At 42.0% G+C, this 14136-nt stretch overlaps 1 protein-coding gene across 1 annotated transcript; it reads left to right on the top strand.

Annotated features, from left to right (window-relative positions):
- The first annotated feature begins 12265 nt into the window (after positions 1 to 12265).
- Positions 12266 to 13769, top strand: LOC116441256 (vegetative cell wall protein gp1-like). The gene is made up of 2 exons (XM_032102946.1): positions 12266 to 12764; positions 13489 to 13769. Exons 1-2 carry the CDS (start codon positions 12352 to 12354, stop codon positions 13517 to 13519), a joined length of 444 nt encoding a protein of 147 aa, XP_031958837.1. The 5' UTR covers positions 12266 to 12351; the 3' UTR covers positions 13520 to 13769.
- The last annotated feature ends 367 nt before the right edge of the window (positions 13770 to 14136 follow it).

Below are 14136 nucleotides of genomic sequence, written 5' to 3'. Positions count from 1 at the left end.
TGTTTTGTGGTTTGAATTGTTTTAAGTTTTGAAATTACTGTAACCCTGACAAGACATATTTTTCCCTGCACGGCACACATAAGAGAAAGAGGTTTCCATAATTCAGAATTATCATGTGGTAAAATCAGCATAGAATCAGGTTTTCTGGCTCTGCCTAAAATATTATTCTCTACTTCTGCAATAGGAACTAACCTTCATCATAATTTTTGATATGTGGTACATTCAGGTCTGAAACTATGTGGTAAGACTCCACTGTTCACCAAAACATGCACTAATTTTGAGATAATTTTCCCATCTGACTAGACTAACACCAAGGTTGAAGCTTGGGACTAGTTTTTCCAGCATGTAGGTTGCTACTGCTTGAACTACAGGAGCTTGAATCAGTGGTAGAAGTAGCATCAGCCATCCCCACCCTGTGCAGAGATTTTCAGCTGCTGTCTGGGGACTCTTTGGGCACCCGTGGGCTACTTCCAAGGGTTTCTCCTAAAAGTGAATAAAAACCCTCCAAATCTACAGTAGCAAGGACAAAATTCACTCTGGAAGGGTTGAATCTCCATGGACCTAAAAGGTTCAAAAATGGGAGTTAAAAACCACAGGGTTAGAGGACCGACTCTCACTGAGACTGTATTGCAAACCCTCCTACTCTCTTACATTTAATACCTCTCAAGCAGATGGGTATATGTTTTGTGGAGGGAAATAAGTGCTCTGTTTTAACTGCTTTTATTCTTTAACACTGAGGATAAAATTTATTTTTTCCATGTTTTTCTCTTGTCAGCTTACCTTTCTTTCCTTACTGCCTTTTCCCATCACAATCCCTCTAAAGCCATTTACTCTTCATTTCTCCCCTTTTAAAATCCCGTTCCCTACTCTCTTTTGCTTTGTTTCTGTAAGTCACCTTTCCCATTTCTTTAAAACAGGAGCTTCTCCTTTTCTTTTGCCACTTCCCTGTTTCTACTCTTCTCACTTCTCTCTTTTCCCTCCCTGTATCCTTGGATTTCATCACCCCCTTTTTTCTGTTCCTTTATTTCCAGCAATTTTTCTCCCATTGGTCCTTCTGTTTCTGCCTGGAAGCTTCTTACATTTAAATGAGTCATTTTCAATTTCTCTTTTGCTTTCTGTCATTTTCCTTTTTGTTTCTCCCTTAATGAGATGGAGGCACTGATAACAAAATTATCACTGGGTTCAACACATACATTTCAGGACCAGATTCTGGTGCACAACATTACCACAAATTTTACTGCAACTTTACTAAATTAAAGTTCCAGGAGGTTGTCAGTCATTATTATAGGCAGTGTTTCAGAAGTGTGGGGTGGAGGGGCAAATTATACAAACATCCCTTCTCTCTAGCTGAGAGACAGCCCTGACACTGGCCCAGCCAAGTATATCTTCAGATCCCCTTTTGCTGAAGATTTTCAAGGCTTTTTTTTATCAGATGGACTTTGTGCACCAGCCTAGAAGCTGGCCAAGCACAATAACCTGCAATTAAAATTTCTTATCTCCTTGGATGCATCCAGGTAATAAACAAAGAGAAAAAGAGATCCCACATATGGGAGAATCACATCTTAAACCAGACTGAAAAAAGCAAACTCACTGGTTTCACTGAACAAGCAAAATGATAGGTCAGGTATATTAACTGTCCTCAGGCAAGTGTAAATTACATCTCCTTAAAGTGCCTTTATAGTCCCATCCATTTAATGGCAAGAACAGTTACATGTTCACAGATCCTGCCCTTTACCTCCCTCTCCCCACCCTTTCCACCTTGTAAAAACATCCTAGATTTTTATTGAGATCAGTTACAGGCTCATTCTGAACTTCATCCATGTCCTTACATGTAAAAAAAAATGATTACTGATGGAAGTACCAAGACCTGATCCAACTGTTATTTATGTCAGTGGAAAAATTCCCATTGACTTCAATGAGAGAGAAATTTAGCCCCCAGGGACTATGAAAAATCAGCATTTAGTCACACTGGTTCCCAGCATACAAAACTCTCCTCTTGGAGTAACTTGGAAGAAAGGCTGGGAATTACTTGCTGAAGGTGTAGGCTCCCCTTGGGTGGACTAATGTAATTATGGTCTGTGTCCTTGTTGTCTTCCAGGTGAACACCAAGGATGAGAGGAAGCAAGAGAGAGAATATATGTATTTTTACCGTGCTAAGTTACAAACATTTTGGACACATTTATGGAATTAATCATGCTACTACACACAAACACACACACACACATACTTCCTATAAAAACCAGCTGTTCCTATTGATTGTCTTTGGAACTGTGCATATATATATATATATATAAAGAATAATCTGGAATTTAATATCATTTATGATAATTTAAACAGCTCTTCTAATCTGTCTGGTAAATTTGTAAATTACAATTTGTCATAATAATTACAAATGCACATTTTTAATTATTAAACATTGATTCCTACATAAATACCATTTCAAAGAAAAACACTGTATGGCACAGACTGCAACCTACAGAAGATTAGAACAAGGCTGCCACTGCAGCTTTCACTGTGCTTATCATTTGTCCTCTCACCTACTTCACATGTGCCTTGCCATGAAAAGAGCACATGAATGATCATAATGTTGATTCAGCCTCTTATCTTCCTTGGTTTATTTTTTTGGCTTTGACTGTACAGTAACTTGCCCAGATAATGAGAACAAAGTGTAAATAAAATGAAACCAATAGAGCTGCACACAGTTTCAAAATGAGACTGCCTTGATTGCAATCACAAAAGCACCTCCTGAACCAAAATCCTAATTGCTCTGTGGGCACGTGAGGCTGCTGCTGAGGCCACCTCAGCAATGGGAGAAGATGCAGGGTGTCCCTACACCCACCTGGGCTTCCCAAGTGACGTCAGTCCCTTGGGGAATGCTATCCGTGGTGGGGTAGGGCCCATCTTCTCTGCAGTGACTCTTTGAAGCAGAATGGCTACAGAGAGAGAAAAGCAGACTGTAGGATGCACCTTGTCCATGGCATGTCCTCACCACAGGGCTGAAAAGTCAGGCACCATCTGGTTTACCGTCTAATTGGCTCAAAACCTCAGGATAGCACAGCCTGAGTGAGAGACATGGAGAGTAAGACTCCCCAAACAGCACAGATGATCAGTGTGTGGTTAGATAATTTCTCCTCAGAAAGGGGAGGCACGAGTTTCACCCCACTCAGCCAGATGTAAGAACCTAATTCAGGTCTTTGTCTCCAGACCAAGTGTTCTTGCTGATGAGGTATTATTAAAAGAGCAGCCCACGTTTAGACGGGAAGTTTGGGGCACGCCTGTCCTGATCACAGCAGTGCTCAACTCCACGTTGCAGGTTAGATGATTAAGTAGAAGAGATGGGAATTTATTTTCACCATGCACAGCCTCCTTCTGTGAAGCTGGGCTTTAGTCTTACACTGGAAATAATATCTAGATGAGGATCGTTGGGAAATGAAAGTTCTCCTTATTCACCATCTTTGTGAGTTCAGAAAACCTGATCATCTTCCTTTTGTTCTGTTTCCCAGTCTAGTGAAATGGATAATATTTTATGGCTTGGGGTAAAGTAGCTGAGATTCCCAAATGGAAATGATGGATAAGGCTGTATTTTATTGTCATGTCTAATTCTAATTAGCACTCCAACAGGCCTTTTTATGCTGGATGCTCTGTTGGTGCATTATTATCTATTCTTACTAGTGAATCTGTGTGTGGCAGTAGTATTTAGCAGCCCCAGTAAAGACTCTGCGTGTGTTTTTATTATATATACAAGAGGTTTTTTTACAAGAGTTTCACACTGAGGTCTAAAAAAGATGACAGTATTTCAACTGCCAAATAGAAGCCCAGATTCAGCACAGCAATTAAATACATGGCTAAATATTCTCTGTCCAAAAGCCTTACCTAACTTAAGACTTGCTATTAAAGAAGAGCTCACGTAGCGACTATAAGTATTATTTCTTGTTTCTGTGGAATTGTATTTCTTCTAACACATTTGGGATGAGAACACCTGGCAAGGTATAATATTGTGGTCTCTTGTCAGAGAGACAAGATATTTTCTTAAATGTATGGGCTAATCAATTAATTAATTGCAGATTTTTGATGAAGAATAATTACTGTTATTTTTCTAAAAAAATGCAAATGTTTAGAATTTTGGTAGATCTTGAATTATTTCCCACAAAGAAAAAGTGCAGTTCAATACTATATAAATGTATTGGATTTTTTCCCACATAAATCAAAGCTGATCAAAGGAAAACATGCTCTACCATCCCATTTTGAGGGGAACGTAGTTTCCTTGTTAGTGAAGAAACATTTCTTGCCCTTGCATAAGCCAAGATGTCCCACATTGTATCAGAAAAAAAGTCAGATAAATCATCAGTTTCGTGGCTGGAGCAAAAAGTACAGATATGATAGAGTGCCCAAAACAAGCGTGAATCCCTCACAGATATAAATTGGCATAACTAATTTAATTTTATCACCCAAAGATTTGACTTGGGATGGTCTAGCTTGATATTTTTTTGCTGATGATTTATTTTTTAGTTAAAGTATCTGTATGAAGCAGAGAGAACACATAACCTACCAGGCAACACTTAAATCACCAGGTCTTTTTTCACAGGTGATCTTTGCTTTGTGCAAAAGTGGATGTTTAGGTTCCAAAATCTTCTCCAAAATTTCCCTAGTGGTCTGTGCAATCCCTTGAACTTAGGCTGTAAATCAGCCACACATTATGCAACGAGTGCTTGCAGGGAAAAAAGGCTCTCACTGCAAGTGCGAGGTGCACTCTGTTTTCTTTGCAGAGCAGGGGCATTAACCCCCAAGTTGCTGAGGGTTGGTTTGCAATTATTAAAGGTCACTAGAAATATAATATAATATAATATAATATAAATTATGCTATGGGTAATGTAATGTAATGTAATACATAAATTCATTTTTCCATAAATACTTAAAGTATTCATGCAGATGTCTAAGCATTTGTAGGTTTCACCACCAACTTGAATATATTTTCAAACAGCTGCCCTTTTCTATTTTAAAATGCCTGTTGCACATATTTTTACAAATAAATAAGGTGGTGTAAAAGCAGCATTGCTGGCCACAGTCCTGCCTCTCAGGATGTCCCAGAACACTGATGCAGCTTCTCCCCCATCATGGGTGTTCCTACCACAGGGTACCAGTAGGACAGACCTCTAATGGATCTTCTCTCAAAACTCATTCCTGTGAACTGTGTAACAAAGGGACTTCAGCATCCTTTGGTTTCCTGACAAAATCTATTCATTGAGTCTTACCTATTTGTGAATGTGCCTGCCCTAGAAGGACTCTCGCAAAACCCAGGGGGTTATGATCACCCTTCTTCTATGATCTACCCTAGCCAAGATCCGTCTTGCTGCATATCTCCCAGAGCTCACCAGGAGTTTTGTTGGGTGAAATTCAGCAGACACAGGAGACGAGACGAAATGAGCTAATGGTCACCAGCTATTATCATCATGGTGACTGTTGATTGCCTATCAGGATAGTCATCACCTGTTTTCCAAATCCCCTCTTTGGTCAGTACTAGAGTCTTTGCCCTCAACTCTCAATTTCAGTTAATTTTGCCCCCAATTTTCTTTTCACTTCCTTCTGTGAATTCTTGGACTCCAGTTCAGTTGCAGTTCTCCTGCACTAATGAAAAGAGTTGAGCTTTGAGTACAAGTTCTCAAAGACCTTTGGCCTAACATCCATATACACTTATGTGATAAGACATCTAAATATGCTGCCAGGTAGGAGAGAGAAGCATTTTCTCTTGGCTATCCTTCCTTTTATGTGGCCTGGATTATTTTAGACTTTACATGTATACCTTTTCTCACTGTGGTCTCTGAGGCCACATTTCCATCGATGTAAGCATTAAATCAGTGGCAGGGTTAGAGCAAGCCCTAATTATATTACAGTTTAATAGGGAAACAGATCATGTCAAGTGGGAGGTCAGCAGCATATTTTTGGAGCAAGTCTCAAAGTTCACCCAGTACACATCCCTTCCTTATACTGGAATATTTATAGTTTGTTTGGTTTACGCTGGAAATATGCCTTCTGTGAGCTACTCCTGAGAGACTCCTCCTCCTCCTATTCAAACTCTCCCATAATGGATTAGAATGGGAGCTTTAGAATGGACAAGCTGTAGTAACCCAAGGCAAGCAAATCCCAAGCTCCTTTATACAAAACCCTTTCCCAGTGGTTCAAACACCCTGGCGCCCAGATCCCATATGTGCTGCAATGAGCAACCTTTGCGTTCCTATGCACTCAAAGTTTCATTTCTGCCTGGGTGCTCAAATACACCTGCTACCCAGTTAGGAGCCTTCCTCAGGACAATGTCCAGTGGGTTCCTGACACTAAATCTTTCCCTAGGTCCTCTGAAGTACATGTTTTCTGATGGTGCCTATCCTATGCAGTGGGAGTGAGCAACTACATGGTGTAGTCATGCCTGTCTTTCAAAGACCACGTGCCTTTTCAGGCACTTGCTTTAAAGGATTGACAACAGGCTATGTTTCTGCTCTTAAAAAATTCTTGTGTAAAATCTTGGAGCAGTCCTGGGAGCAAGAACCAGAAAGAAGAGTCTCCTTCTCCTGAGCCAACTGTTCTCTTTCTATTTTCTGTATGGCCTCAGAAAGGAGCATGGAGGGTGCTCCTGTCCCCATTTAGAGCCTGATAGCTCAGGTAACCTCCCAGATCAATGGAAGTAAGAGATTAAACCTCGTCCGGCAGCCACTGGAATTGTACCTGGCTTATACGTATCCCTACCGGATGCTTAAAGGAGGCAGCACCACCTCATTCTTCCACCAGCATTTGCAAGAGAGGAATGATGTCTAAACTAAAAAGAAGAGGCCAAAGCACAGGAAGAGATCTCAGGTTTGTGTCGCTCGAGAGGACAGAGATGCCTCCCTACAACACGAGGGACAAGTGGTCTCCCATTTCCTGCTGGGGAGGATGAGCTGCTCCCTGCACACCTTGGTGGTTGACTTGGGAGCCACTTCAAGGGACTGAAGTCTCCCAGCTGAGAATCAAGCCATGTAAGACAAAGGATGTAGAATCAGGTATTGCTGTGACTGGATTTTGGGTGGCTGAGGTTTTATGGGAACTCCACTGGCTCCTAAGCCTCTTCAGTAAGTTTATATTATATAGTTAAGAGCAGAAAACCACCTATTTTGGACTTGTAATGTGACAGAACTCTCATGTGAACATTTTAATGAGTGATTTAGCAAAGTTCAGTATCACTTGTAAAGAAAATGCATATTTCCATGCCACATGAAATACTGTTTAGAGTTTTTCTGAAAACATCATACTCGGCGTTGACAGAAAAATAAAATGTACACAGTAAAAAAAACTTCAGCTTTTCTTTGAAACCTGCCACCTTATTTTAAAATAACTATATTCATCCCAGCTGATGCTCAAAGTGTTACGAAAGGAATTTCTCTTCCCTACTAGAAAAGACAGCCACTCAGGCAGGTAATCACAGTGTTGGAGGGTTTCATTTTGTTGAGTATAAATTTCTTTTATAAGCTACTTTGCCTATCAAATGACAGTGAGTCCCTTAACATAAATACCAGTGCAATTTTGTTACGTGAATGAGTGGTTACTAGTTCGGTTTTTCTCTTTAATCTAATCAAATGAAAGAATTTGGAAATCCTGACCTGAAAGTGTTTCACACATGCTTAATTTTAATTGTGCACGTAATCCCAGTGAGTCCAGTACTACTCATATGCTTAAATTTAAGCACATGCATAGGTGTCAGCAGGACTGGGCTTTAACATAGCACAAAATCCAGTGTCTAGTTTTTCAGTCTTAAAATTTATGCCTCGACAGATTAATTTTTCCTAAGAGAAGTTGTTCTGTGAAACAATTTATAAAAAAACCCCTGTATCTAAAATATATTTAAATGGAGACATTAATATTAATATGTTAATGTATTTGATACTTTAAAGTATATCTATAACAATATATAACATTTCTAAAAAGTACTGAGTCACCTGAGGGACCTGACATGTGACATCGTAGAAGAAACTGAGAGCCAGGTAAGAACGGGATGAAATTATTTTCATTGCTGTTGGCATGGGTATGTATTTCCAACTGTTTTCTGCTGCTGCTTCAGAGTAACATACTAACAGCTATCACCAAAATAGCTATTTTCATTATAGGAATATTGGGCCTTGTTACAATATATAAATATACTCCGAAAACTCATAAAAAAATTACTATCGCCTAATTTTCCTATATTTTAGAAAATAAGCCAAGTCTTGATAGATCTGTTTACTTTTATATGCTTTCTACAACCATAACGAGTTTCTGTACTGAATAATTGTCTGTGAACATTTTGCTTTGGGAGCTCAGTTTGAGCAACAAGCTAACAACAAGAAAACCCAACCAACCAGTAAGGGCAAGCAGTACTTGCAGGATGTTATCAGTTACTTCCAGAAAATGCCCCTTGGTGCCTATTTCACTCTGCTATTTTAAGTTAATTTGCAAAGCTTTGACAAGGAACAAAGGTTAAATACTTGGAATTTGCACAGGTTGTATGCTCACTGCAGAATGCGAAATGAATGTTACAAATAAATGGTAGCTCCCCCAAGAAGAAAAAAGGTGGGGCATGGGTTCAGCTGCTCTGAACATCATTAAAAGAAGACAATTCTTCCAGAGCCAAGTGGGAAAGGCAGAGGTAAAAATGCAGAGTATTGCAGAGGTGTTGCTTTCAAGACTGCTTTTTTAGAGGACTCCAGGTAGGTATGGAGCTGAGCAGAACTGTGTTACAAACATCTCCTGTTATGTGTTACTCTAAGGAATGACACCTGAAGTACAGGAACCTGCTCTGGTAATACTAGAATACATTTTAGCAACCTGAGCTGAGGGCTGAGCTTTGGTAGTTAGGGATGTCGGTAAATAAAGCAGTGAAAACAGATGTAAATCCAGTGGCACAGCATGCTACGGAGATGGATATTTGTAGTTATAAAACTGCAGTTCTGGATGAGCTTATAGCAAATCAGATTAAATTTAAGTCTGCTAAATTTTGCTGTGGGAATTTATTTCTGTTGATAGGGCTTGGACTGTTCTGTTTATGTTTTGTTTGGGTTCTGCTGGCTGATTTTATCAACATGTGTTAAATACATTCATGCTGGTCATTGTAGTAGCAGCTGGAATGCAAAGCCATCTCCACCAAGCCATCCCTTAGTAAGTAAGAGGTGGCCAAACTGAAGGAAACAGATTTAGAGTTTGCCCATTGTCATGCAGCATGAAAACCATAGCAGAGAAAACAGAAAACCTTCAAGTCCTAACTCTCCTGGTAAGTGGGGAATGTTGTAAGTACAAGGTACTATGGCAAACTTTTCCTCCTCCAGCCTTCCTCAGCCATGAAAAACTTTTTTTCCCATTTCTGGTCCTCATCCAGCTCTGAGAGTCAGTGACGATAATCAGAGCATGCCAAGTGTCTGACCTCAGCAGATTTTCTTGTGAAATAAAGAACGCAGTGTGACATGTAATTTTTTTCTGAATTCTTCAAATATGTCTCCTGGAATACATTCTTTCTGCTAACACTTCTGCTATCAGCACTGTTTTCTGCATTTGACCCTCTTCCCTACTGGTATTACTGTGGTATTTTATAAGGAAGTTGTTAACAGGTTATTTTTCATTCTACTACTCTAGCAAACTGTAGTAGGTTTGAGTTGGTATTTCAAAATTAGCTTTCTACCTTCACAGCTAATCCTCGTGGGACGTTTAAAACCAGTGATGTTCTGAGTGCTCAGCACATTACTGAATTAGGCCTCATTGGAAGGATATCCAGCCAAAGTTGACAAATTTATAAATACAAAGTGACACAGTTTCACTCAAGAATCTACTTGTACACAAACAAACAAACCAAGTCAGAAAAAAATAACCTATTTCTCAAATTACTTTTAAAAAGCCTGAGAAGTCAGTAATTTCTAAAGATCTCAGGAAACACTCGAAACAAGTCTTGACCACTAAGATTTTGTTTTATTTTTAGTTTTTTCACATAGCTAGTATGTTCTATAGTTACTGTTTCTGCTATCTATCCAGAACATACTCATTGTAGTTCTCCTCTGTACTTTTTACCACTAGCCTGCACAGATACTTTAATTACAGAGAAAAGATACCTCATTGTGGTAACAGCACTTAATTCTGCCTTATCCTTATTGGTTTTCTTGTTTTGTGCTATTCCCAGACACATGGTTCAAAGCACTTGTGAGACGATTTCATTTTTTTTGTTGTTGTTGTTTCATTTTGATCTTGTTTTCCTGGCTGAGAGGATGTGTGTCACTTGTGTTTTGAAATGAACTCTGGTAAATACAGCCGCTTCTTGAAAAGATCACTGGTCCCCTTTGAGCACGACTCTGCCATAAATATGCAAGTGGGAAGAAAACTATGAAGAACTTGTTGTGTGAACTACCCACGGGCTCGGTCTTCTCCTCGTTACAGCCCTGCTTCTGGACCCTTCCCCGCAGGGCACACGACACCTCCCAGCCGTGCGTGACACTGAGTGCCAAAGAAGGGTAACTGTGTTATAAGGCTTTTTAATTCCCACTTACTTCAATTCCAACTTACTTCAGCTGTTATCAGCAGCTGGTTACTTCAGCGGGCTGATATGCCTCGGTGTCTTGTAAACATTCGGTCTAGCACTGTGCATTACTCATAGTTGGAAAATCACTTTGACTCCTGTAGCATAATTATGTTAATGTCAAATGAGTCACAGGGAAACAGAAAACTTTTATCAGTGCCAGTTTCAGAATGCTCCCGTTGGCATGATAGAAGTAGGTTAGGGGATTTAGGGGAAAAAACAACTTTCATTTAATGAGTGATATGAAATTATGATAATAATTACTCACAAGGAAGCTTATGTGACAATCGAACTCAGATTCACTGAAACATAAAATTAGTAAGAAAATAGCCAGCCTCATTATTTATAAGAGCAAGAATGAAAAACACTGAATTTTTAAACAATCACTTTTCCAAGAAAACTTCAGATATCTTTCGCACATAAACAGCTTTTCACATTCATTATTTAGTTTCAACAGCAGTAGGTGATTTATTTAAATTGACATCTTAATTAGATTGCATTTCAGAGCCAACCTCCTCTGATATTTTATGAATTTTACCTCTTTCTTAGTTCAGTTAATGCTAGTGATCAGCTAAGAAAAAAAAAAACAGCTCATATGTGGATCATAATGCAAAAAGCCAAAAGCCCTTCAACAAGCTGAAAGTTCTTATAACATATCTTGTCCCAGCTTAAAGCAGACAGGGCCAATGAGAGCAGAATTCGTTCCAGAGTTTAAAGACAAGGGGACAAACATCTGTGACACACTGGCTATCTCAGGGCTAAGCTGCAGCACTTCTTTTTTTCTGGAACATACAGAGGCAAGTTCCTCTGGTATTTCCCTACCAGGATTTTACATGCTCAAACATATATCAATATTCCCGCATGCCATCCTGATGAATAGGATATACCACCTGAATGTGAAGGGAAGCTTTTTTTTTTTCCCAGATGGCTGAAACATCATTCTCAGAACACAAGAGTTTTAGTATTCTGACAGATTCCACTGTGCTATTTAATAAAAAGGCTCAAAAGTAAGCAAAAGGCAAAAGCTGAATTGAAAATCATATATTATATCTATATAATTTTAGTCGGGAAAAAAAATCACCTAGGGCAATGTAATAAAAATCTCTTATTGATAACTAACTGCATTTACATCAATGTTCTATTTGAGAGGGAGACAAGACTTACATTTCTCTGGGAGCTCCATCCCTCTGAGCATTTCCCCTTCATCTGCTGACTTCTCATCTCATGCCTTTTCTGACTTCTCTCCACTTATCCTAGAAACTGTCAATAAATTAAATCTGCCATGTCCTATAAGAAACCAACTGTTGTTACTAAATTGAGTGGGAATATAAGGTCATGCCATAGGTGACTAAGTACCCCCCAGATTTCCCTACGAGCCATGATCTAAATATGATGGTACAGCATCATCTCGACCTTATAATGAGTGAGGGGCTTTATTTCAGAGCACATCCCCGACCCAGAGATAACCTACTTTGGACAACACCTGTAGTTTGAAGCCTTCAGCTCTTGGCTGAGTTGAAATTGTGTTTTATTATGTAAAATAGTTCATGCCTAACACATCAGTAGAAATCCTCTACTTGTAGCATTTGGTTCTTTTGTGTTTCGCGTGGGAACATACAGGAAATACACCAAGGCATTCTTTCTTTGTAAATTAGCATCGTTTTATTAGTGATGTGCGTTTGTGGATTGCCCCACGGAGGCGACCAGACGCCAGAAGGAGTTTCCCTTCTCGCCGTGCCCGCCCCGGGACAGCGCTCCGGGGAAGCGCAGCGACAGAGCCGGGAGCAGCGATGGAGAGAACCGCTCCGGACCACACGCGGGGAGCATCACCCGGGGCAGCACGGCGCGGGAGAGCCGGGGCAGGCACACCCGGACTGCGGCTGAGACCCGGGGAGCTGGGGCCCGGCCCGGCGGAGCCGCTCTCCCCGGCAGCCCCTCACTCGGGCCGGCACCGGGCGGCGTGCGGGGCTCAGCGCGGCCGCCCCGCGCCCCCCCGGCCCCGCAGCTGCGCCCGTCCGTCAGCGCCGCCCCCCCGGGCGCGGCCGCCGGGCGCTGCCCCTTTAAGGCAGCGCAGCCCCGCGCGCATTCCAGCGGCCGCGTCACCGTTCCGGGAAGCGGGTGGCGTCATCCCGCCATCCCTCCCGCCGGCCATCCCGCGGCGGCGGGCGGGCCCTGGGGAACAAAGGCGGGATAAAAATAGAAGGTGAGAGAGCGCGGGGAGCGCCGTGCACGGCGGGCGGGGCCGCGCTCACGTCGCCGGTGACGTCACGGCGGGCGCGCGCCTGCGCGGCCCCGCGCGGCTATTGATAGGCGCTGCCGGGTGGGAGCCGGGCGTGGTGACGTCATGCGGGGCCGCGCGTGCCGCGTCATGTCGCGGCCCGTCGCGTGCGCGGCGTTGGTAGCGGCGGCGCGCGGCTCGGGCTCCGCGTCCCCCTCAGCATTCCGGGGGTGAGGAGCCGCCTCCCTCAGGGAACAGCGCAGACCCTGCGGATGGGCCTGCCTTGAAGGCACGGCGGGCGGCAGCTCCCGGGGGACTGATGGCTCTTGAGACAGCGAGAGCGTTCTTTGTGACGTGCCGTGGATTCGCTTTGATTTGGCACCAGCAAGGGTGCCAAATGCCAGTGCTAAACTTCCCTTTGCGGGGTGTTGAGTGAAAGAGTAACTCTGTATCGCACTGCGAGCGAGGGCAAACAGCGAAGCGTTCTCCTCTTGCTCCGTGCTGTGCTCTCCCAGTAAAGAAAAGCAATGCATTACCCCGGGGGATGGTTTCTACGCCCACTGGAACGTGACATTCCCCACAATTAATTATTACATAAGTACCATGTCAAGGATGCCATTGATATTACGGTTGTTCTCTCAACTACAGCAATGACAGCAGTAGCTCATATCTAGAGTCTTAAAAGGATGCTGGTTCATTTCTGTTCCAGCTGCCAAGTCCGTCTCTCAAGAGCAGCCTGAGGATGTTCCGTAGCCTTGGTGGTCGTGGACTCTCTGTGAAGAAAGACTGAAGCCTGGGACTATTTAGACTCTCCTGCTGCAGCTGGCCTTGTCTTTTTTCTAAGAATCAGATAATGTGAAAGGATATTGGGCCAAATGTGTAAGCTTTTAATAGTAGTATTTGGTAGACAAGGCTTACACTCTTTACTGTAACTCTTTGTATTTCAGTACTGAGTATTAAAAAGCTACTGCGTCCTCTTTGATCCCTTCTGAATGGCGTGTGGGATGGTTTGTGGTTGGTTGGTTTGGCTGGGGTTTTTTTGTGAAGTTGTTCATAAAAGTCAGTGTCTGTGTGTCTGTCTCCCAAAGCTGTTGCTTTCTCTAGACAGACCAGACAGCAAATAGATCTCTAATTTGGGATGGCATCTTGCCAGACTGTTCACATTCAATGAAAATGTGGTGGACCATCTGAAACTAGGAACTATATCATCAAGTAACTCCTGGTACCCTAGTCACTGTGAGCAGGTGAAAGATCTAGAAAAAAATCACTAAGCATTACACAGTAAGCACTAAATAAAGCACTTGTAAAGGACCTGTAAAGTAGGTTGAAATTTCCAGATGGCAGAACTGAGTGTGCC

This window comes from Corvus moneduloides, chromosome 3 (genome assembly GCF_009650955.1).
Source record: "Corvus moneduloides isolate bCorMon1 chromosome 3, bCorMon1.pri, whole genome shotgun sequence".
NCBI classification, from domain to species: domain Eukaryota; kingdom Metazoa; phylum Chordata; class Aves; order Passeriformes; family Corvidae; genus Corvus; species Corvus moneduloides.
This window is presented reverse-complemented; position numbering and strand designations above follow the sequence as displayed.